The sequence below is a fragment of the Phocoena sinus genome, chromosome 11 (assembly GCF_008692025.1).
Source record: "Phocoena sinus isolate mPhoSin1 chromosome 11, mPhoSin1.pri, whole genome shotgun sequence".
NCBI lineage: Eukaryota > Metazoa > Chordata > Mammalia > Artiodactyla > Phocoenidae > Phocoena > Phocoena sinus.
Genome location: NC_045773.1, coordinates 73,790,616 through 73,816,731, shown reverse-complemented (window position 1 = coordinate 73,816,731; position 26,116 = coordinate 73,790,616). Strand labels below are relative to the sequence as shown.

General features: G+C 43.8%; 1 protein-coding gene across 2 annotated transcripts in view; it reads right to left on the bottom strand.

The window, feature by feature from the left end:
• The window catches only part of RUNX2 (RUNX family transcription factor 2), a 126,811-nt gene extending 101,935 nt beyond the window's left edge, over positions 1-24,876 (bottom strand). For both annotated transcript variants that reach the window (XM_032649928.1, XM_032649929.1), the window contains exons 1-3: positions 24,465-24,876; positions 15,667-15,823; positions 9,801-9,905 (exon numbers count right to left, since the gene is read on the bottom strand). In XM_032649928.1, the coding sequence (XP_032505819.1) occupies positions 9,801-9,905; positions 15,667-15,823; positions 24,465-24,848 (646 nt within the window). In that variant the 5' untranslated portion in view covers positions 24,849-24,876. The remainder of the gene's footprint in view (positions 1-9,800; positions 9,906-15,666; positions 15,824-24,464) is intronic.
• Positions 24,877-26,116: the final 1,240 nt, after the last annotated feature.

Genomic DNA, 26,116 nt, shown 5'->3' with positions numbered 1-26,116 from the left:
TACACTTTAGAATAGTAATGATAATTACTAAAAGAAAAGAAAGAAATTGAATGATAATTTGCAAACCAGGAGAGGAAAAAAGCCGGCACATATCTAGAACAAAACTAGATGCGAAATACTCTAATTAAAGGGAAATGTTTGCAAAAGGGGGAAATATGGAAATATAAAAACCCAAAATCACAGCTTGAAGTTATAAAATCCTGCACTCTTAGTAATACACCAGACCTGAAAAGCATCAGGAATCCATACTGCAACAGCTGACCTGCAGCAAAATTGCAACACTTGAACTTGGCAATGACTGCCTTCAAGGCTGGCCAAGGCCCTGCCTGCCCACCTGACTCTCTGTTTACTTCTAGCACACAGGACTTGGCTGATAACTCTCCCTTTATCTCCCCAAGACCGCTGCCAATAAAGGATTCAAGATGACTTGTTTTCTACCTTAATACGAATTTAAGTCTGAGTTACCTTTCTCAGAGGTGTCTGGATATAAGCCGTAATCCTGAATTTTAATGAAGTCCTTTTGTCTGCTAGCAAAGAGTCTCACTGCCAGTGCATAGCAGCAGAGAAATTTGGAGGGGAACTGGGAGCCCTTCCTTTGCTACGTAAGTACCACATCCCAAATACAGTCTCCTGCATATGACCTTGAATTAATATTTTCAATTTACGTGCTTTTTTATGAACTCCCTTAATTTCCAAGAGTTTCTCGAAAAACGTGAGCAATTATTTTCCATGCCTGCCTAAATAAAAACTGCCGAGATTTTATGTGAAGACCAAAGATAGGCTTTAGTTGACACCATAAAGTTGTGCTATAACATGCGAGGTAGGGACAAGTATGAATATGAACAGCAACATAACATATCTTTTTCCTCTGTTATTTTTAAGTATTTCCCATTCTCCTCTGGTCCATCCCTTCCTGAAGCAAACGCTAGAATACAAACAAAATAGAAGTAAGGTAGTTCAGTGATCTATTGGGAATTCTCTCTCTCGGGAAGGAAAATTCACCTTTTATAAAATAAATAAAGCCAAAAAATTTTGTCCTCTCTCTCAAGTCCCTAACACTGTTTTAAGAATGAATGATTTCTGACTTACAGTGAGATATAAACCGGTGACACACTTGGATCCAGTCTGTGTGTGTTTTGAGAGCACATATCGCTTGAAAACCTGCCACGCTATATTTAGTTACAAGTAAATATATCAACTGGAACTGTGTCTGTGGACAAGGTGTTCTTACTGGGAAAGCCACACTCCTTGTGAACACACGTCCGATACACTGAGAAAGCACTTTTGGAACTGGGAAGCCAGGGGAGAGTGCAAAGGAGGAACACAAGCATGTTTTAACGGCTGCGACAATTTGCCATGAAAGGATGTGAAGGCCCGGCTCCTTGCTGCAGCATGCCATGTGCTGCTGAATTCAATTACTGCCATGCCGTCTGCGAGCAAAGGAATGTGTAAACAGGCCATATAGCCTTGCATCAGTTCCACAGAATGTTGCACAACCCAAAATGCCTCTCGATGTGTCATTTCCTTCTTGGCCATCTTCCCAGCCCCTGACAGTCAGTCAACAGAAAAAAATAGTACTGAAAGAGATTTTAAAATGCTCTTCTCAAGAATACATTCCACCAACCACCAGACTTAACCTCCACCAGCGCTTCTGACTCTCCCTCACCACCCTCCTTAAGAAAAGGGGGAAAGGGAACAGTTTTTTAAAACTGTGATTATTCTCTTAAGTCAAAGATGTTCAACAAGACTTCCCTGGTGGCGCAGTGGTTAAGAATCCACCTGCCAATGCAGGGGACATGGGTTCGAGCCCTGGTCCAGGAAGATCCCACAGGCCGCGGAGCAACTAAGCCCATGTGCCACAACTACTGAGCCTGAGCTCTAGAGCCCACGAGCCACAACTACTGAACCCGCATGCCACAGCTACTGAAGCCCGTGCACCTAGAGCCCGTGCTCTGCAACAAGAGAAGCCACTGCAGCGAGAAGCCCACGCACCCCAGGGAAGAGTAGCCCCGGCTCGACGCAACCAGAGAAAACCTGCATGCAGCAACAAAGATCCAACACAGCCAAAAATAAATAAATAAATTTATTTTTAAAAAAATGTTCAATGATGTTTTGTATACTAGTGACTAAAGGATGAATATTTATGACCATCAAACTGCTGCTTGTGTTTGCTGACTTGTAAATATCAAACATGACATGTACCCATCATGTCCATTCCTTGGGCACTTCAGAGACAGGGAAGAACCACTGGAAGTCTGTAAGTCAAGAAGTGAAGGGCTTTTTTGCAGCAACATGGATGAACTTGGAGGGCATTATGCAAAATGAAATAAGTCAGACAGAGAAAGACAAATACTGTATGATATCACTTATATGTGGAATCCAAAAAATACAACTAACTAGTGAATAAAACAAAAAAGAAGCCGACTCACAGATATACAAGGCAAACTAATGGTTACTGGTGGGAAAGGGAAGAGGGGAGGGACAATATAGGGGTAGGGGAAAAAGAAAAGTGTTATTATGGGATTATATGAAATCATGTGTGTGAAAATTTTGAAAACTGTAAAGCACTATAGAATTTAAAGAATCTTTCATTTTTTTAAAAAATGGGGGCTTCCCTGGTGGCGCAGTGGTTGAGAGTCCACCTGCTGATGCAGGGGACACGGGTTCGTGCCCCGGTCCGGGAAGATCCCACATGCTGCGGAGCGGCTGGGCCCGTGAGCCATGGCCGCTGAGCCTGCGCATCCGGAGCCTGTGCTCCGCAGCGGGAAAGGCCACAACAGTGAGAGGCCCGCGTACCAGAAAAAAAAAAAAAATTGTTTCCCCGTTAAAAAAGAGTTAAAGGATTTTCTACTAATACTTTCCACCAAAGACTAAAATTCAGGTCTGTGGCCTCAGGAATATGTTACGAGGCTTAGCAATAGCAAGGGTATCTCAAATTGTCTTCACAGACAGCAAGAATGTGAACGCAAGAACTGTGTCCAGATGTATCAAATAGCTTTAAAACAATTCGGCTGTCCCTCCATCCAACACACTTTACATGCCCCCCATTTTCTTTCACAGGTGACCAAGCTTTATATCAGCATCCACCATGGATAAATAAGGAAAGGTCATGGCCAGCCATCATCAAAAGCCTATTCCTTCACCCAACTAGGATGAAGAGTAGTGGAGGATAAAAGCCAGCTGCCGCTGACACCATCTGCAATCAGGCAGAGAAAATGCCGAGCTCGCCATTCTCGCCACCCTTCATGGGACTGGAGGTGATCCAGTCTCAGAACTGGGTGGAACAGCACAGGAGAAAAATGAGACGATTCTGTGCCCAGACCACTCTGTTTTGATTACATCTGTTACCTTCCGTTTATAAGGTAAAATGTCTGCAACTGGAAGTGCCCAAGAAGATGGAAAAATAAAATGTTCGCTAAAGAATTAAAAGTGTGCTGATGAACTGGACACAGGTGAGAAGGAACAAGTGGGGAAAAGAAAACAGTTTGGCTGCAGGACACAAGCCTGACAAGCTGGGTGGAGCAGGGAGCAGCTCTAGAAACAAACATGCACCCTGCACGTCCAGAGAAGCTCTCACTCACCTAAGCACCAGCCCTACTGAAATCACAAGCGGAGCCAGGCAGAGCACTGCTGCAGCCATGCACTCCAAGCCTACAGGAAAGGAGCCGGATGGTGGGAAAGAAAAGGTGGGGCTTCCCCCTTCACCCACCGGGTCAGGACAGGTAGCTGGTCAGCAGTGACCGGGAGTGTCCCAGCAGTAAGGACACAGGTGATGGCTCTGGCCTCTCCCTGAGAGAAACTATTAACTATGATTTACTTCCCTGGGGCACAACACACAAAAGCTATTAGAAACCCATCCATGTGTGTTAGGTATCAGGTTTGCAGGTGTGCTGGCAAGTGAGACTTTTCAGTGCTGGGTGATGTAGAATACAAAGCCTCCAGGCTTGCTTATTTGAAGAGTCATAAGACACTTTGGCTACAGACTTGCCATGTTGCCAAGCAAGGCTAATAACCTCTTTATGTTCAAAGATCTAATGTTCTTCTCAAATAAGAGTATTGATCTGGCTTGGCTTGCTACTGACCTGTTAAAACCAAGCACCACAAGGTTAACACCCACCCTTAATTCATCTGGTAATCACCAAACTGGTCCAATTCAGAGTGAAGCTACTACCTGCGCGTCCAGAGCCTGTGCTCCGCAACAGGAGAGGCCACAACAGTGAGAGGCCCGCGTCCCGCAAAAACAAAACAAAACAAAACAGAGTGAAGCTACTATCACTGAAACTTGGAGTCACCTTGTAGAACTTTAAATGTCTCCCAGATTAAAAAGTCAAGAGATTGGGCTTCCCTGATGGCGCAGTGGTTGAGAGTCCACCTGCCGATGCAGGGGACACGGGTTCGTGCCCTGGTCCGGGAGGATCCCACGTGCCGCACAGCGGTTGGGCCTGTGAGCCATGGCCACTGAGCCTGCGCATCCGGAGCCTGTGCTCCACAGCGGGAGAGGCCACGGCGGTGGGAAGTCCGTGTGCCACAAAAGACAAGAGAAACAAACAAACAATAAAAACCCCAAAAAAGTCAAGAGCTCTTTTCAGGAGATGGTACCTCAAAAAGTTATTTCTCCTGTTGCAACAATGACATTTGCCATCTAAGCACTGATGGAAGTTGGTGATATTGGTGGTCCAGTGAACCACTGCCCCCATCATTAATATCCTTGTGGGGTTACCCACCCCAATTTGAGGCTAGGCTGCACCTGTATGTTGCTTTAACCAACAGAATGTGGAGGAAGTAACTCCATAGTAGTTCTGAGCCTTAAGAAGCCTTACATAGACCTGAAAGCTCACACTTTTGCACCTGAGGGAGACCTGAGCTGCCATATAGAAAGTCAGACTCTGCAAGAGAAGCCGCATGGAGAGGGCGAGGCTCTGGGACTACAGGAGATAGAGAAAGGCCCAGCTGTCCCCTTATTCCACCGGGCCCAACCTTCTAGCCATTCCACCAAGGCACCAGACATAGCAATGAGGCCATCATGCATGTTCCAGCACTAGCCACCATGTTACTGCAGACACAAGAAAGACGCCAAGCAAGACCACAGAAAACCCATCCAGATGAACCTCAGTCAACCAATAGAGTCGTGAGAAATAATAAACTGGTTGCTGTTTTAAGCCATTATGGGGACTTCCCTGGCGGTCCAGTGGTTAGGACTCCGTGCTTTCACTGCCGAGGGCCCAGGTTCGATCCCTGGTCGGGGAACTAAGACCCCACAGGTGGCACGGTGCAGACAAAAGAAAAAGTAAGAACCATTATGTTTGGGGATGGTTTGTTATTTAGCAATAGATAACTGACAAAGCAGCAAGAGAATGAAAAGGCTTCTGATGGTGTAAGGTGATTTACTTTTTCCATCCTCCGCACAGCCAATAATACCCTTCCCATCAGTCCTCTTCCCTAACTCAGAACCACGGCAATAGAACATGACACTGCTGAGCAAGATTTCACCTTCCTGGAGACATTCTTTCAATCAGACTGCAGCTGGAACCAAGTGCATACAAGGAACAAAGGATCCTAATAGAAACTGATGCTTAAAAGAGGTATCCAAACACATTACTGTTGCCACTGCACTCCACTGACTTCTGCTGGCGAACATACGGCAGTACCTCTTCAGAGCTAACTTGCCAACAGGAGGTCAAAATGCCTTGCCTAAACACAAGACTTACAAATTTGGGATCTTAAGTATGATGTCATGTCTTAAGATGATAAGCTGGCAAAGAAAATCAATGGCATTTTGTAAAGATGTGAACCTTCTCATGTTTACGCTACTCAAGATGAAGGTTGTAATAAGTCATCGGCTATGTCCCTTTAAAGGGAAGTTTTATAACTGAGATGAATCACAACTGCAAAAGATCAAAGTTAAAAAACATCAATGATGCCATGGGGTACTTTTTAATCTTGTAATGAGTGATGATCATGTGCTCTTATGAAGTTAGTCCAACTGCCAACGCCAGATGTGTATATTAAGAAAAGGAGTTGTTTGTGATGTGACAGCGCCAGTTCAGCTGCCAGAGACAGAAGACATAGAAGGATGAAACCTTTCTGATTTTTGAGTGAAAAGCAAGTCTTGGCAGATGCGCTGATACGCAGGGCCTCCAAGGAGGGGTACTAGTGCCAGAGCATCCTCTCTTGGACTTTGCTGCAAATAAATTGCTTATCATCAGTTCTGTACAGCTGTCCTCAGGCAGCATGAATACCTGCTCGAGCACACTTTATGGCACTTATTAGTGTTATTTACTGATGAGCACAAATTAGTAAAGCCATCTGCAAGAAAAAAAAAATATTACCCTAGAGAACAGAATCTAGATGGTATCTATTTCCTGGAAGCGTACTCTAAGCAAAACTACAGCAAACTTCTGACACTGAAATTGATGTAATAATAGCTCATGCTTAATTAGCACTTACTACACGACAGTCACTGTGCTGTACATTTTACATACATGACATCACTGAGCATCTCTGCAGCAACTGACGAGAACGATACTATTCTTCTTCTTCTCACTAACTATTATTATTATTCTCACTTTAACAGAGGAAACTGAAGCAAAGAGAACTTAGGTAACTTGCCTACCACCACACAACTGGTAAACAGCGGAGCTGGGCTTTCAGTCCAGACAGCCTGACACAAAAGCCCACACCCTTAATCACTGTGTTATTGCTGAGTAAAGACCCAACCAGTTAACGCAGAACTTGTCCTTGTTCAAACAGCTCATCTACCAGAAGTAGCCTGTTCAATATATACTATGGTCTTCCAAAGAAGGACTGAAATTCCATTAACAGAAATCAAGAGCACGAAACACTCAACCCCTTCAAATCGCTGCAGCAATAAACAGGTGTACATTCTTTCGATGACAACCACTACTTAAAGAATTAAAATTTTGTGGGAGAAGATGCTAAAACAATTGCATTCATTGTCTTTTTTTCTCCCCTCAGGAAAGCCTTTTTCTGAAGTCCTTCTCTGTTAACGGTCGAAAAAATAAGCCACTTTGAAGTCTAGAGCAGTGATTGGCAAACCACAACTTGTGTGTCAAATCTCACCCACCACCTGTTTTCCTAAGTAAAGTTTTATTGAAACACAGCCATAACCATCCATTTATGTATCGGTGAAGGCTGCTTTTTTTTTTTTTTTTTTTCCTGTGGTACGCGGGCCTCTCACTGTTGTGGCCTCTCCCGTTGCAGAGCACAGGCCCCGGATGCACAGGCTCAGCGGCCATGGCTCACGGGCCCAGCCGCTCCGCAGCATGTGGGATCTTCCCGGACCGGGGCACGAACCCGTGTCCCCTGCATCGGCAGGCGGACTCTCAACCACTGCGCCACCAGGGAAGACCCGAAGGCTGCTTTTGAGTTACATTGGCGGAGCTGAGTACCTGTGACAGAGATCGTACGGCCCAAAGGGTTGAAATCATTTACTATCTGGCACTTTACAGAAAAAGTTTGCCAACCCATGTTCTAGAGGATTCTCCATTTACCATCACATACACGAAAATCAGTCAAAATCCTATCATACTCACAGTTGAAGGAAGTTGAAAATTCTGGGCATTTTCCACACCTGGGAGTCTCAAAATGAAAGAACAATATTGAGATGAGTGCTATACTTACATTCAGTGCCCAGATGGCCAAGAGCAGGGCAGAAGGAAATAATCCAGTACAGAGAACCCAGGTTGTAGGATTAAAATGTTACTGATACCAGACCCTTCGTTACATTCAGACACTGAGTTTGACCAGTCACCTCGTGATGTCAGACAAATGACATCACATTTCCACAGATATTTTTGGATCATGAGCAATGTTACTCAGGCTGATCTAGGGTGGTGGTCTGCCACTCGACTTCTGTATCTGCTTCCCCCTCCTACCCTCAGCAGCACCCAGGTCACACAAGTACCAGCCGCCCCCTCTACCCGTAACCCTCATTGCTTTCAGAGCACTTCTCTGCCTTCACAGGGCAGTGAACCTAGCAACTATTAATTCTTCCAACAACCTCTTGGGAATGAGGTAATACTACCCTCGCTTGAAAGAGAAGTGACTTTCCCAAAGCTATTGTTCCTCCCTTTTGTCACCACTTTCAGAATGAGGCAGCACCCACCTTTCCCTGCTTCCTCTCCCAACCATCAACTCTGAGCACCAACCCGTGAACATCTGGACACACACACACACACACACACAAACATATACACACACACAATGATGGTTTTTCCAAGAACTGAGAAAAGCAGCTGAGATCAGCAGGAAACATCTTTACAAGACAAGTATTAGTCGTGTTAAATGTTAAAAGACTACCATCCTGCTTTATGCATTACTAAGAGGGATGTCCCTGCCTTTCCAGGAACGCAGGGGCTAATTAGATTAAATGCTAGAAGATGTCTTCCATCCTCAGGCATCGTCCCAGATGGATGGCAGTCCAGAAAAGTCAGACAAAACCCCAAACCAGGCCAGACGGCCCTGCACTGATCAATTCACCTCCACTGCATGACCACTAGCCCTGACAACCAGAGACGTGGGGCGACCAGAGACGTGTGTGTGGCCACAGCCTAATAGGCCATTCTCAAACTGAGCAGACAGGTCCAGCACTCCCAACGTCGGAAAATCTAGAAGAACGCCATACACGTGAAAGGCGGAGAAAAGAAAAACCTCAAAGACTGGCTTTTGAGGCAGGAAACCTCCCTAGTTCAGGCAAGCAGTCAGCCTTCGTGAGATGAAACAGCGGCCAGAGGAGCGGAAGGCAACACGTATTCCCACCGCTCAAGGACAGGCTGCCAGGGGTAGAGGCAAAACTTCACCAGCCCTTTGCTCTCGGTTTTAGGGGAAGAAGAGCTATGCCACTCTCACTGTCTAGGTAGGTGTATTGTTATATAACAAATATTTCTGCCAGCTGTCCCTCCACCACAAACCAAATTAAACTCTCCAAACACAATGGCTAGGCCTCCAATGAATTCACTCATCAAAGGCAGAGTTCTGTATGATGTTTCCATTGGCATAGAATTTTTAATGTTGTATATATCAAATAGTCTTTAATCCTTAAATATATTTAAATACTGCTCTGGTGAGTATGTTCAAATTAGTTATGGGGGCGGGGCAGGGAAGGCAACCCTGTTTTAATTTAGGTTTAGCAGGAAGATGATATTAGCCCAAATGGATTGTGTGCGCTGCCTTATAAAATGATGCTGGTTCAACCTTCTAGATGTCTCAGGAGACAAATAAATCAAGGTGGATTTAAACCTGGCCTGACTCTGTTAAAGAAACTACCTGTGGCAATTACTAGAACAAGACCAAACAACAGTGTTGTAACAATCAAGCAAGTTATCCTTTGCAAATAAATTCTTTGTAATTAAGCGGTGTGCTCTTTATAAAGGGAACTGAGTGTAAAAAGTTAAAACACATTCTTAGACCATGGGAAACACACGCAAATGCTTTTTGACTAAGCTCAGGATTTTTCAATTTATTTTCTTCCTCAGCTCTCGTGGACCTGTTCTGCCTTGTCTATTGTGCCCAGCGGATGAACAGAACTTTTAGTAAAAAATTACAGCGACGGAAAGTCACAAAGTTATGTAGGGCTTAGCGATTTTGCGGCAAAGGTGAAAAGTGTAATTTGATTTTCTACTAACTGTGAAGTTCTCCTAATTGTCCCTCATAAAAATATATGCAGATAGCAAACATGGCAAAGAAACTATGTGAAAGTAGCACTAACTTATTTGGGATAAATTCCTCACAGGGTCTCTGTAAACTCTATTCCCATTTCCAGTAGGAAGGCAAGCACTTACTTCTGGGTTCCCGGGGTCCATCCACTGTAACTTTAATAGCTCTGTGGTAGGTGGCGACTTGAGGAGGATTTGTGAAGACAGTTATGGTCAAGGTGAAACTCTTGCCTGCAGATAGAAAAGGGGAAAATCAACAGTGAATATAAAAAGACAGTACTGATGACAAAAATAGCAGTACAGATGTCCAAACTGCATTTAAGCATCGCCGAAGAGGGAACAAAACAACACGGGTCAGGACTCCTTATTCTAATGAGAAACCCTCTGACGGCCACCTTAGGGAGTTCCCAGGCTCACTGAGTGCTACGATCATCATCTTCACCGCGGTCCTGTGCAAGGAGGCTCCAGTTCCAAAAAGTTGCTTAGTAAGAGCCGTAATGAAAACAAAAACTGGACCTCTTGAAGAGGGTTCTCTTTCCCTTCAGTTTTCTCCAACATCAGGAACACATCCAAGCAGAAAATTTTAGAAGTCTTTATTTAGGATGAGGTCATGACCCCGTGAGAGAACAATAGTAAATCACTGTTGATTATGCTATTGACTTCACATGGCTTTAGCATTTCATTTGCTTAACTGCACTACAGTGAGAAGATGAAAGAGGAAGGTTCTTATGGGAATCATTTTAACAGGAGCCAGTGTCTCCCGTCCTGGCCTTAATGTGCCTGTGGTATGATGATTTCATCATTACTGGAACAAAGTTTTTTTTCCTCCCTGCCCACCCCTTCCTTAACATACATCCTCACTCAGCAGCAATCTTGAAATGACTCCCTGACAGTGACTTATTTTTGGCTAAATATACATGGCATCTCCCAATGTAAATATGAATACTTTCTTTTAGAGGAGGGTGTACTTCATCGAAATATTACATCTGATGTTTCAAATTAATGAGCTAAAGGTGATGAACAGAGGTTGGGGGGAAGACGGCGTGGGGGGGAGGGGTGATGGTGGGGGGGGGAGTTTAGGAGCAGATTTGGATGTTTGCTTTCTCCAGAAGATACCAGACTCTGTTACCCAGACTCACTGACAGTTGTAATCAGTTAGATTTGCAACGGTTAGTCATGTCAGATAGTCAAAACTGCAAACTGTTACAAGACAGGAAGAGGTGGGCGTGAAGCAGTGACTCAATAAAACATTCAGCAATCTCAAGCCAGAGCATTCATTTAGCCTGCTCCTGGGACAGATCTTTAAAAAAGCTCATTTCGTTTTGCTTTGTTTTTTGGTCAGAGACTGTTTTTCCCTTTACTGAAAGCAGAGGGTATGAAATCAAAACACAAATCTTAAACAATATGTAGCAATGCAAAGTTTAATGCAATCTTTTCAAAGCTTAATATGGAACAGGTTATATACAAGGCTTAATGTGGAACAGGTCTTTGGCTGTCAAGTCTAGTGAATGGGTTTTCTTTTCAACCCAGACCACGTAAGTTCCTAAAAAATGTTTAAGACGCATATCATTTGTTACTCTGTATATATAGCTTTAAGTCTCTTTGGCTATACTTTGGCCGGGAAAAAAAAAAAAATAGGAAAGAGAGAGATGCAGGGGGAGGGGGTACAGGGAAAATGAATATTGATTAGAAACCTATTAAGTGCCAGTCGCTTCATACACATTATCTCATTTAATACTACCCAGTAAGGTTTATCACCCCCACCTCACAAATGAGGAAACCAAAGCCCAGAGAGTATTGGTAATTTAACCACACAACTAATAAATGGAAAAAATCAGGACCTGAACCCAGGTCTTCCAGACCCTAAAATTAATGCTCTTCCTTTTAACTTTGTCAGAGAACATTTTTAAAAATTAATAGGTAATTTATTGTGACATGTGTCCCAAATAGCTCTATCAGACCAAGAAGCAAATATAAATCTACTAATGTAGTATGTCAGCCAGAATGATGAAATCATCTATTCTTAAAGTGTCACTGATATATCGTATTTCATCCATTATATATTGAATGTTACATGGATTTAAGTAATTTAATTGTCTGGTTGGGGAACAGAGGATTTATTATAAACATTAAGACTAACCAGAAGAATAAGGCATCCAGGAGTCTAAACTAGTCACAGAAAACTGAAAGTCTACAGAAATGGAGATTAGAAAGTTGAATAGGAAGCCACTGGATTCAGATCAGGACCTTAAAACAATGGGAAGTTCTGGAGGAATGAATGGGCTGAACCCCTAGATTGAAAGTTAATTTGCATTAAACCGTAAAAAGATCCATTCTGGGTTGGATCAACGGTCTGTGAGTCAGGATCGCATTTCTAACAGTGGCTTTGAGGGCAGTGCTTGGAAGACACTTGTCATCTGTGGCACAAATCTTCATAAATCAAGGACGTACACATCTCAATTGTCCTTAATGACTCTAAATAACCTGCTAGAGACACTGCCCATGAGTTTATATAAACCGGTTCTAACAGTATTGCTGTTTGAGACTTTTACAACGCACTTAGGATATTAAAAGGCATCGATGCTTCTCCCAAATTCAGAGGAACACCTTAGGTAGGAACAAAAGCCAAATATAAAATTCACCCTCCAAGATAAAGCATCTAAATGTTCAAAACAGAACCAGTTTTCTATAAAGACCTCTTTTAAAAAGAGGTGGGTTTGGGGGAAAGGAAACAAGTATTTGAGTCCGAGGGCGGTCTTCTAAAATCCAATCCTAAGGATCAAGATGTACTTCAACAACTAAAACAAAAACCAAGGAGGTTCCTTCCACTTCTCATTGCCCCTTCAGAAGGAACATGAACGTAATGTTCAAGAAACTTCCACCCAACTAGGTAATTTGTTCTTCCCCCTATAAACAGTGATACATTTCGTTAAATCAAATGTTTATATGTATATTCATGACTTCCTTAAATTAAAAAAAAAATCCCAAATCCCATTGTTTATTACTTTCCATAATAAGCGATAAAAATGCAGGCTCTTAAGGAGCTAGCGCTCATTAGACAACTAATTGTAGCATCCTTGGCTTCATCTAGGAACTAGTTCTGCAATGTGTCCTCAAGTCATATATTTTCTGAGATACACATAGGAACTGTCATTGAAAGACAATTCCAACCTAGCCCAAGGGGCTGTCAGAAATTGTCGGGAAAGTTAAGATTATAAGCAGGGATTGTATCCTAAATTGACAAGTACTATGCTCTGTACACTGCAGGTGCTTAGAAGTGCTTGTAAATTAAAAGCAACATGCTTGATGTCAAAAGTGAGGAAACACACCAAGGAAACTTAAGGACCAAAGTCACTTTAAATACTTCTGTTTAAAATATAAAGGAGAAAAAAGGAAAAGACAATTTAAAAATATAAGCCACTCCTCACTTAATGCAAGTTTCACCGATGCTCTACTTTTATTCCAAAGTACTTCATAAAAGTTGTGGTCACTGGATAACCCATAATGCCAGAGTAAATAGTGATGTGACTCCCTTATAAATCAAAAACTGCTTTGCAATTTCTGAGAGTTTATATATCTACCAGTGAAAAAAATTGTACCATTTGAGGAACTTGGTGTTTTTTTATTTTTTAATGCTACTGAAATAGAAAATTTAAATAGCTGGGGAAAAAATACAATGGTAGCAGCGTGTTGACCCACACTTAAAAACCTGAGAGAAATGTAGAAGTGTGAAAATCAAAGAGGAAGCTGGAAAAAGTCTGTTAGAAAGCAGGTCAGGTACACGGGCAGGTTAAAGGGTTTCCTGCCACTGAAGAACTGACCCATTTTTTTTTTCAAAGAGTGGTATCTCTTGTCAGTATTCTCTGTCTTTTTTTCCTCTTCATTTCAGCTTGATATTACTGTTTCCTTTCATATAATGTTAATGTCATGATATAAAAATCTATTATTAGTGATAAATCAATTTTTCTTTCTCTCTCCACCCGCTCCCCCCACCCCCAATCTAAGTCTCGAAGACAAGTCTGGACCAATTTCTCCATCCTGCCTCTGGCAGCAAACTGTAGCATTTCAGATCCTCCACCAAGTCCCGGCTGCTTCAAAGGAAAAATCCTACTTTCTTCAGTTAAGATCATAAGAAATATAGGGGGAGGGGGTCAGCTCTGTTTGGACATAATTACACTTCATCAAAAGAAGCTTTCTTCATCTTCCATGCGTGAAAAGTCTGCAAGCAGTTAAGTCTGTCTTTTTTTTTTAAATATAAAAATTGCTATTTGGGAAACCAGCCAAAACTCAGAAAGCCAATATAGTAAAACAGTGCACACCCTTTGTTTCTCTTTGAAGTTTCTTAAATAAATATGTTGAGGGTTTACAAAGTACACTATCACTTTGCCATAGTTTCTACTCAAATTGATCAGAGAAAAGTTATAGAGCATCTATATAATACAAAAGCAAGATAAATGAAAACACTAGTTTTTATCTGTAAAATGAAGTATAGCGCCCAGTCTTTTAAATACTAAAATTCATTACTCTAGTTCAAAACAAAGTAATATTACATAAGGAGAAAGATGCAACTCAGAGCATACAGGTACATCATCGTGTTCAATTTTTTCTTGATTCTTACTAGAAAAAAGAAATTTTAATTGTACTGTGGACCTGCACCAGTAACTGAGAAAAAAAAAATGAATACACACACATACACACTTCACACCTCATCAGTCAACAGTGAGACAGAATGTGTCTTTTTTTTTCTTTTAATGAAAGTGAACTAAACCTGATGCTGAGATAACCCCTTGAGTTTTGATTCTACCAGAGGCTCTGAGCCTCATTTTATTTCAAACCTTTCAGTAACAGTATCTCATTAGCATGCATCATTTTTTTTTAAGTTAAAAAGTACAACTTCTTGGCCCTGTTCCTAGAAAGTACACTAAAACTACTCATCGGAAACAGCCTTGCCTGAACTTCCCTTATCAAGTTTTTACAATGGTAATAATTTGACATCTGATCCAAACTAAAGGGCAATTATTGGACATGGTTTAAAAATTGACGCTTCTTATTTCCTAATTCAAACCTGGGTTGAAGTCACCCCATAGGTCTTTATAATTTATTTCACCCCAGTCCTAAAGTGGTCTATTTTCTCTCTTCTCATCGAAATACTTAACATGGAAATATTAGATTCAGTCAATAAATAAATGAACATAATGCTTCTAATGAATGATGATTAAAAGTCTCTCTATAGAATAAGTAAATAAAAGCCAAATATTGGTTTTCTCTGAGACTTTTTTAAGAACATTAACCCCATTTATAAAACAGCTATAAAAACCCCAAAAGGGATTATTTTCTGTTTTATGATCTTTTGATGGATTCCTAATATTTGAATGGGGGTGTGGATGGTGGAAACTCTTAAATAATGTACAAATATTTAGTCCTGATCATTCATCTACATAGTCATACTAACGTAAGTAACACCTTATTCACTTATTCGAATGAAAAGCCTTCTGTAAAAAACCATGATTTTTAAATAGGTTCTTACAGAAGTAAATTAAATCCTATAGAGGTAACATATGTGATAAGTGAAGAGCATTATGCTTGCTGTCCTTGCTACAACTTCGAGCAAAATTGATATTATCAGGAACTTGATCCAATGCATTCCCTTTTCTTTGCCCTTTGCCACTGAATGTACTCAGCTACTTGGCTCCTGTAACTCAGAACTTGAACCTCCAACTGTTCTTCCCTCCCTCCACCTTATATGCTCACACCCAGTGAAATTAGGAACTGGTTCTTCTGAAAACACTGTTTGAATTTTCAATATCATAAAACAAATGAAAAAGGCCTGAGTACTCACTAAAACACTCAACCTCATCTGGACGTATTTAAAGAAAACCTTTAGTAATTCTATTCGGTAGAAGGTACTGATTTGAATACAGACAGGCCTACATTTCATCAGAGGATCCTAATGTGTTTATTCCATTATCCATATTAAAAATCAGAGACCTACCTCGTCCACTCCGGCCCACAAATCTCAGATCGTTGAACCTTGCTACTTGGTTTTTCATAACAGCAGAGGCATTTCGGAGCTCAGCAGAATAATTTTCATCATTACCCGCCATGACGGTAACCACAGTCCCATCTGGTACCTCTCCGAGGGCTACCACCTACATAAAACAGGAAACACAGCAACAATAATGGCACATCAGAAAAGCTTAAAAACTGAGAATATAGTCTCATGGTAAATGATGCATCTTATCAGGACTTAGTGCTCTAGTCCAGTAATGGCAGACAGGAATGAGGCATCTGCATATGGGTTCGGATGCCACTTCAAAGAGACCAGTGTTTCAGGGTCCACCCATTCCAAAGGCAGGCAGAAGTTTCCTTCATTTGTTGTTGGATTCTTCACAGAATGCATGTACATTTTTATTAAATCCCCATGTTAAGTTGTCCATAGGAATTATGCCACAGAAGGAAAGCTGATGCCCCATCTGCAGATTGCATCGTACATATTAAGGCACCGCCTGTCTGCAGCCTGGAGCGCCCTGAGGTGTGGTCTCATCCAGATCACAGGCCAAAAAAAAAAAAAAAGGAAGTCTGGTCAGCTTTATGGGAGAAGATATTTAGGGGAAACCTTACAGTTACTGACTACAGGGAAGACTAAATATAGTGTGGTATCCAGAACTACATTTCATCTCCTCACTTTGAGCTAGATATTCAGCTTTCAATCACACTGCAAAGAACTACTGAATGCCCACTCTGCAGTGGGACCCATGGAATATACAAAGCCATCAAGAAGCCTGAAGTCTAGGTACAGGATAAAGATATATAAGAGGCTGAAAATGACCACCGACAAATGACTGGTATAGACAGAAAATACACCCTTAGCCAAACTTCTGTCTTGTCCCATCTGCCTTCTTGGAATGACACACTTGCCTCCTTAATCTTCAACAATTAACCTGCAGCCCATTAACTTGGGCAAGTCAGGATCCAGTATAATCAGTCTTTGAGTCTAATAAACATTTTCACTGCTGCAAGGCATGGATCACACTCCAGGGTCGGCTAACTTGCAAATTGGTGCCTCTGATTAACATGGAGCCCGGAAGGGAATGCCGGTGCACAGTCTTTGCTGTCATATATAAAACACACTATTCTTAATCCATGAATTAAGGCCTTGCTCCTTGATAACATCCTTTCTCTCAACTAACTTCCAGGATCCTATAATATTCAGATGAGTTCCATCTCTTGCTCGTTCGGCTTCCAGATGCCCATGTGGTGACTAAGCCACAGCTCTGGCTGCAGTAGCCCCACTACCCTCCAATGACAATATCCGTGTGTGCTTGCCTGTCTGGCAAATATTACCCTCATCCTTCTGCTACTCCCTCTCTTGTCAAGATGTCCATAAGGCAAACCAAAGCATTTAATTCCATGCTCCCAATACAATTTGTACGTAACTCTCATTAAAGCAGATTCTTTACAATGTCATGAAACAGACATTATCACTATACTTTAGAGCTGCATTTCCCTCACCCTTGAACCCTACCCTAGCACCCCTCCACTATACCCTCTGCTCAAGCCAGGGAAACAACCAAACTTGTCAATATTTTTTTGCACCCTTACTGTTCCCTTAGGCTGTTCCATTCCTTCTTTAGCACTTTGTTATTCAGTTTAAAACCTTAAAGCCGTCCTTAAATTACAGAAACCACTTCCTGAGCATCCCACTGGACTCAAATGATCCTCATTTCAAAGTACGGATAGGAATGACCCATCTACTCCTTTTGATATGCTAGCCCAAAGCTACGAGACTCCCTCTTAGGAGCCCAGATTATATTAGACTAGAAATTACACAAGGCAAGGGCCTTCATCTGTCTTGTTCACCACTAGACACCCAGCTCCCAAAACAGTGCCTGGCACAGAGTAAGTGTTTGATAAACATTTTTGAAATAAATAAATGAAAGAGCTCCACAAAGAGCACCACTTCCCACTGCCAACAGTCCACGAGAGAACCAGTTAAAGGTTGAGTCAGCATCCCCAGCTAGCAGCAATATGCCCTTGCTCCAAACCAGTTTTCTGACAACTTTTTCCATCCCAGAAGAGAGGGACTCATGCCCACTATCCTTTACCCGGAATATACGGTTACTCTGTTCAATGTGAGAAGTCTCCCAGGTCAAGGGTAAATCCCTTGAGAACATGACTTCCTTCCTGCATACTTGACCTAGGGCCTCAAGTGGCTGCTGAACACAGGTAACACTGTACCCCTGATTGGGGCAATGTACTTTTCAACTTTTTGAATTCACAATGCCAAAAATGTGCACATTTGAAAAATACTGAAATACTGAAAAAACTGACTGTCTGCCAGTATTCATCTGAATGTTTGACATTTTTTACACTCAGCATATTGTGTTTTAACACCTGCTGTGAGGCTTTCTATGTCAAAGTAAATATGGAACCAGTAAGTGCACTAATGAAGGTAGAAAAGTTGTACTGTTTAGAAGAGAATTAATGCACCGAAAATCAAGAGGCCCCACTTCTCCCCCACCTCTGTTAACACATCTGCTATGATCTCAAGTAACTTCATCTCCTGAAACTACCGTTTTCCAATATAAATTGGAAATCGTTTTTTTAAAGTCTGTAAAATGTAGAAGATACTATATAAGTACGGAGTACGATTATAATCATGTACTTTTTGTAAGATGAGCAGGCTAACTTCTGTTCCAAGTCAGCTGTGTGCTAAACACAGGCTTTTACTTATAAGCTTCCTTAAAGGGTTCAATTGAATATGTAATTCTTTACTTCATGTCCTGAGATGTTTTTTGGTGTTGTTGAGAGATACAGGAGGACTGCTGATGGGTTTCACTCCAGGCTGGCTAAATTTCATTTAAAAAAAGTGAAGAAATCTGCCCCAATATAAAGATTTTTAAGAGCTCTGGGACATTATTATTTTACTGCATATTTTTAACATAATGGATTTTTTTTAGTTAGAAGAAAAGGAAAATTGATTCAATATGGGAAAATACAAAAGAAAAGATCCCTAAGCGTGAAACACATAAATCCATTTTTCTTTGCTTAAGCAGTATAATTAAATATTGGTATGTTTTATGCATTACATTTAATAACAAAACAAATAAGTCATCACAAAATGTGTGAGTCTTCTATGAGGCTTACAACTTGGCCCGGAAAAAAAAAATTGCTAACTAACAAGATATAGTGACAACTTTTCCTGTTATGGCTGAATTCTATTTTAATGGCTAAATATATTGGTTCTTTCTGCTATTCACTCTACCAAAGCAGATTGCCTAATGTTTTTCTGAGGAAAAAAGGGGGGATAAGAAGTAATGTATGTGACTTTATATCAATCAGAAGTGTAATTATATGTCTGAGGGTTTAAACAAAAAAGTAGATCTCTGAAGCTAAAAAGTTTCCCTTGGAGATTCTCGACTGTGTTTATCTAAAAGAAAACCAAAAGAATCAAGAAATTTTTACACATTTCATCTGTACCAAACCCAAGCAATGGAAAACACTTTAAGGGGTAGAGAGTAGTCAAAAATCGCCCTTTAACTAGTTAGGAGTTAGCACGCATTAAAATTTGTTTCCACACTACCCAATACCAAAAGTTGTTCTGCAAAGAATAATTTGTGACGAAAACTTGACAGTTACTTTTCTAGGTGCTTTTAACATATAAAATCTACAAATTCAAGAAACTTCATGGGGAAGAGGGAAGTAATTTTGTGCCCTGACATTTTAGAATAGAGAAAGAAGTTCCTTTATTTAGCACACCTCATTATAACTAGCATTTAAATCACATGATACGGAGCTTGTGCAAAATAAAGTAAAAGAATATTTAACTCTAGAAACGCTATTGAAAATTTTTATGAGACTCCCTACGACTAAATCTGTGAGTTACTCTGAAAGAGGAACAACAGAGAATTAACTCAGGCCCTTAAAATTGTTTTTGTGGTCTTATTATATGGAAATTTAAATTGCCTATGACATTTCCACGTACAGAAGTCTAGTCTTCGCTAATCAATTACTCTTACAGACCAATATCACTGGGCACACTGCACTTGCAGCAAAACTGAAATATAATTATTTTTCAAGATAGAATCTTATCAAATCTTTCTTTGGAATACAAAGAAAGGTAAGGGAGTAATTGCAAAAAGGAAAAGTTTTATTTCTATGATAATTATTTAAAGATAACTTTAACTATCAAAAAGTTTCACAAATATTACAGTTACTTCTTAGAATCTAACTTAGAATTTAGAAAAACCTGGTTGAATTGTAGAGAAAAGAGTAAACACAATATAAAATATCATTTCATAATTTTTAAAATACATGTCAAAGAGAAATTTGATGGAAATTACTTCAATTTAAGCCAGAAACTTATGAGCCATGTATCAAGCTGGTTTAGATCATCTAACAATGGATATTCTGGAATTTTGAAAGGATACAAACAGCAGTGCCAATGGGGAGAAAATAATGAACGATATTTTACCATGCCTGTTTTCAAATATAAGTTTTCTAAAATTTCTGAGTGTTTATTTTCCATCTAAAATTATTTGTTTCCGTTACCTTACCAGTAAGTTTTATATACTCAATCCTAAAATTTTTAACTTCAAATAATTTTTATTGCATTTAAAGGCATAACACAAAAATGTGTCTGTCTTTACATAACTTGAGATCTATTACGATTTACATAATTTTGCACAGCAACTCACAGTAGGTTTAGCGAAGTTTTAACAGGTTTAATAACCTGTTTTTCTTTGTTTAGGTAAAATTACATTCAAAAAGACACAAACATAAAATCTGATCATTAAACATGTAAGGAAACTACAACTCATTATGTCAAATAGTTATTAGCTGCATACTTGCTTATGAAGAGAAAAATGGCCAATGATGTTGAAAAATTATTTTCAAATAGAAATTGCTCCATCATTTTGAAACCCTACTTATGACAAATACTGAAAGGTATCATTAAACATGCAGAATTAACTATGAGCAATAGATCATATATCTAAAACTGTGTTTTTTTTCTTTAACATTGCCAGAAAAACATATGATACTGGTAAATATATAGTCCAGCGTTTGCTAACTTAAAACAGTGCAATAGTCTTACACTACTTTTAGCTTTAAAATATACATCTGGACTTAAATTTTCTGCATAGTGTTTCAGCTTGAAGCTATTTAAAGCAGCTGAGTTATGAACCCTGAACACCAGGCTTCAGGGTGGAAATGCTGACAGACCCCTAACTTACAAGGGTGCTACTGGATACAGGGCTAACATGTTCTCTCCACTATTTCTACCTGACCATTAACTAATGAGCTGAATTTGCATATTGCTTTTTCATCACTACAGTTACCTAGGACAGAAAGGGCCTGGGATCTTCTAATAGTATGCCTTAACTATTTTAAGCTTTCAGTGAGATACACCTGAGAGAAAGGTTAAAAATATTTATTTCCATTTCCTTGACACCTGGGAGCACTGAACATTTCAAAACTGCAGAACTTTGTTAAAAATATAACTCTAATAAACAGCTTGCTGTATTTTAAAGTATACAAGTTGTTTTTGCACTTTTACATGTCAGAGTATAAATGAATTAACTACTTTCGTATAATCCTAAAACAAGATCAGATGAACAGCTCTAATACATGACATGTCTTAATACAATACATTGCCAATATCATTCTGAAGTGCTGTTTTAAGTTAACGTATCACAACACAGTCTACTGAATGCATTTCTGATTCTCTACCTTGCCGAGCTCAGTGTCACGGACATAAAATATGAGCTCAATAAATACTATATTGATTCGAATACCAGACTTCTCAACAATTAAGTCCTGTGTTAAATATATTTACCTGTCTGCTATCTACCTAACAACATTATAATTTACTGTGTACATAGCTCTAAATATGACAGCCAAATTGCTGTCACCACTTTTAAAACTGAGACTTCTTCATATTACTTCTTCTTTGCACATGTATTTGATTATGTTGCAAGAGTCTAGAAAGTCTACAGCTCACAGGCTTTTATCTTGAAAGTAAGGTAAAAAGAGGTTGTTTTTACTAACATTCAGATGAAAACAAAAAGATTATTGTCAAAATCTGGATGTTCCAAATATCTACACATGTTTTCAACAGAGACAAAACTTCTATACTGAATGGCTCTCAGCTGTCGCCCGCTATCTGAATTTTGTTAAACACAGGTAAGGGGGTGGGAAAACATGAAAGTCAAGTTTTTGGTTAACTCAATTTAACTTTCAATTAATCTGAATTAAAACATTCAATTTAATATGGCCGTGTGTTATCTATGGTCTTGTTTACTGGTTAAAAGTAAACAATCTGTAATTAAAAATAAGTATGATGAATGGCAGAGAAAACAATTTATTTTTAAAATAATTTTAAAAGGGTGGTAGTGAGAAAACCTGAAGATAGACAAATTATCTGAGAATAGCTTTAACTAAATTGTATTCTATCTTTATGCCAAAAACATCCTTTCTATCCAAAATATTAACGCTCAGAATCAATTCAGCACCACATATGTTATAGTTCAAGACAATTATACCTTAAACGTGTTTAGCAGGATAAACGGAATGTAGAACATCAGACATCTAAATGACATATTTTAAAAATGTAGGCACCTATCCTTAATTTTTTCATACCCTAACTTGTGGCATTTTATATATAAAATATCTATTTATTTGTATTATTTGCTGTTTTCATCCAGTGTTTTTTTTTTGTTTGTTTGTGTCTTAAGGGGTTGGGGGGGCGTGGAAGCAAATTTCCGCTCTCACATAAGGCCAAGTAGAAAATTCTGGGCCCTTGGAGGATGAATTGTAAAAGATATCTCTCATGTGAAAATCCAAATTTCTACGATTCGCCTATACTCTGAGCTTTTCATATTTCAAGGAAGAAAAGCTTAACCTACAAAATGGGTGGTTTATAAAAGGAGAAATGGGACGGTTAAAACACACACACATCTCTTGAGCCAGCTACAAAATGAAACTTGCCCCAGAATGCAACATCCCCTTTCCATAACAATTCGTTCGATTTCTGTTCTGATACAAGACACAGCGAGATAACCAGCTCTAATTGACCTGGACTCCTCTTTCTTTCCACGCCACCCACGCACGGAATCTGAATTGGTGCGCGTGGGGAGGGGGTGGTCAACAACCGGGAACTGCCAGTGGCCCGTGGGAGTTTGGCCCCAGGGTCCACAAGGGAGGAACTGGCAGGATTCCTCTCTTCCCCCCCTCCCCCCAAGGCCTGGCTAACCCTGCTCTCCACAATCCCAGAACCCAGGGGACCCAGGCCCACCTTCGCGGGTTCAGAGGCTAAACAGGGCCGCAAGCATCTTCCTGGGAGCGCTCTCGTCCCTGTCTGGCTCACCGCCCCCTCCATCCCAGGCGCCTAGTCCCGAGAGGGAGCACGGCCCGGGACCCCATCTCCCCAGCAACCTGGGACGCTCCCGGCCCTGCGGGCTCCGCGAGGGGACGAGGGCTGCCCGAGGGATCCCGATTGCCTTACGGAGAGACTCCGGACCCTACACCCTCAACCTGCGGAGCCGCTGCCCGCGACTCCGGCTGCTGAGACCCGCCCTCAAACTAACGGGCCAGGAGGGCGGAGGAGGCCGCGAGGCGCGCGCAGGGCGCTCTCCAGCCCGGGAGTCACTCCCTCGGCGCCCAGGCCACGGGCCCGAGCCTCCCACGACCTCTCAGAAACGGGAGGGACCTTTGGGGTCTGAGTCCTTAAAAGTAAGAATAAGGCGAATCGCACAATATCACCTCAGTTTTCAAGGCGGGCGAGCCGAAGGCATTTCACAGGTTTCCCTTCTCCCTCCCGGGCGCAGCGAGGCGGGGAGCGGGTCCGGGGGGAAGAGGCGGCCGGAGCCCCCGCCCCCTCCACTGGCCCGCGCCGCCTTGCACTTGAGGGTCCGGCGCCGGGGACTCCCGGGCTCCCCCGCCTCCGGGCGCGCGGCGACCCCTGCAGCCCCGCCTTCCTCCCGGTAGCGGGAAGGGGCGCGGGTCTGCAGACGGAGAAAACGCCCCCGTCCTGTCTGCCCCTCACTGGCTCCCTGAGTCCCTAGGTTCGCCCGGGACCCTCTCGGATACTGATAATGCGGCCCACGCGCCGCAGCCAGCAGCCGGCACGCGGCGCCCCGCCCCGGGCGCAAACGCCCGGCGCCGGCACCCCACCAACACCGGCCCCCGAGTCCGGGAGGGGCCGGAGCCGCCGAGGCGCAAGCGGGTCAGAGAAGGGGGCGCCGAGACGGGCGGAGGGCGTTCGGTTGGGAAGGGAAGAGCGCGGAATCCCAGGGAGGGGCGGCGCGGCGGCCCGCGGTGCGGGCCCGGCCGGGATGCCGGGGAAGGGGACGCGGGAGTCTCGGGGAAGAACGCCGGGGATCCTCGCTCTTGGGGAGTGGGGGCGGGGTGGAGCACGTCCCGGCGGCGCCGCCGAGAGTGGGCACCTGGGGGCTCCTGGGGGAGGGGAGACCGCTCAGAGGAGTGGGTCGGGAAGTTGGCCGGAAGGCTCCAGGGGTGATGAACGGATAAAGGGGACAAGGGCTGAAGTGCTGGCTACGGGCACAGGTGGGAGAGGGAAGGATCTGCGCGGGGTCACTAAGCCCCGAGCCCGCTGTGGGATCCGGAGGAAGAGGGCCACACGGGGGTCCCTCGGGTCAGAGCCACCGAGGTAGGAGCCTTGGAGGCCGTCCGAGTCAGGGGCCCGGCCCCCGTGGGCTTGGAAACGCCGGCGGGCAGGTCCAGCAGCGCCCGGCCGGGGGCGGGGAGCGGGGGGCGGCCGCAGCTTCTTACCTTGAAGGCCACGGGCAGGGTCTTGTTGCAACGCCAGTGCGAGGGCAGCACGGAGCACAGGAAGTTGGGGCTGTCGGTGCGGACGAGTTCAGCCGGGTGGTCAGCGATGATCTCCACCATGGTGCGGTTGTCGTGCGGCGGCCGCAACCGGGGCACCGCGGCCGCCGCGGCCGCCGCCGCCGCCGCTGCCGCCGCCGCCGCCTGCTGCTGCTGCTGCTGCTGCTGCTGCTGCTGCTGCTGCTGTTGCTGCTGCTGCTGTTGCTGCTGCTGCTGCTGCTGTTGCGCAGCCACCACCGGGCTCACGTCGCTCATCTTGCCGGGCTGCAGGCTGCTGGAGGGGGGGCTGAAGCGCCGGCTGGTGCTCGGATCTACGGGAATACGCATCACAACAGCCACAAGTTAGCGAAGTGGCCGGGGGAGGGGGAGGAGGGTGGAAATGAGGGGCGAGGAGGAGGAAATTGGGGGGGTGGAGGCGAGACGGGGGAAAGGGGCTGGAGGTGATGGGGCTGAGGAGGTGAGAAATCAAGTTCGATGAAGCCGACTGCCGGGCGGAGTCTGACGGGAGCCAGAGGTGGCGGTGCGGAGCAATCGGGTTGGCGGGTGGGGAGACCCGGGAGGCGCAGATCTTGCCGGAGCCTTTGGAACACCCGGGGTGGCAGCTGCGAACGGGCACCGGGATGTGTTTGGCCCGGGAAGGCGGGAGGCTTCAGTTTGCAGCAGCTTGTAGTGGGGTCCCGTGGGGCACCGCGTCCTGGGTGCGCTGGCGCCCCCTCCCAGTTCGAGTCCGGCGGTGGGGCCGAGTGGGTTCAGCAGTCCAGCCCCGAGGCCAGCATCGCCGCGCGCTGCCCGCCACCGCCGCTCCGCGCCGCGCGCTGCTGCCCAGCTGCAGGCGTCCGCGCCGCCGCCCGCCCGCCCGCGCCGCTGCCGCCGCCGCCGCCTCCTCCGCGGCGGCCGCCGCTCCCCCCGCGCCGGCTGCACACTCAGATTCCTCCCGCGGCGGCTGCCAGCCCGGCTCCCCGGCTCGGCTCCTTCCTTTCCCTTCTCCTCTTCTCGCCCTCTCACCGCCACCTCCTCGCATCCACTCTCTCCTGCTCTTTGCAAAGCACCCCTGACCCTCGTGCTTCGAGGTGCCAGGAGGTAAGTCGCGGGCAGCGGATCTCGGGGCAACGGATCTCGAGCCTGCGAATCGCAGCCGCTGCCGCCGCTCGCCGGCCGCGAGAAGGAGCCCCCGGGGCGCCGCGCGCAGCTTCGGAAGCCGAGAGAGGCGGCCCCGGTCTACGGGGATCTCGCCTGGTCGCGTCCTCTTGCTTCTCGCCTCCTCCCCCCAAGACAAGGAACCCCCTCTTGGTCGGAGGAGGTTGAAGCTGAGACGCCAGAGAGCCGCCGGCTGATCTGACTGTCGTTATTTTTCGTTGTAACTTCAGGAGAGGAGGAAGGAAAATTCTTGAGCGTCTGTGCTGACTTCTCAGCTCTCTTCACCCTTCCCCCACCCTACCCCCCCTCCACCTCTGTCGGAGCGGCTCCCGAGGGAAAAAAAGATTTTGCAGGGTTTGGGTGGGGTTTTTTTGTTTTGTTTTGTTTTTGTTTTTTACTTAAGTGACACAAAAAATTGGGATGGAGGGGACACTTGTCAAAATACTTTTCAGAAACTC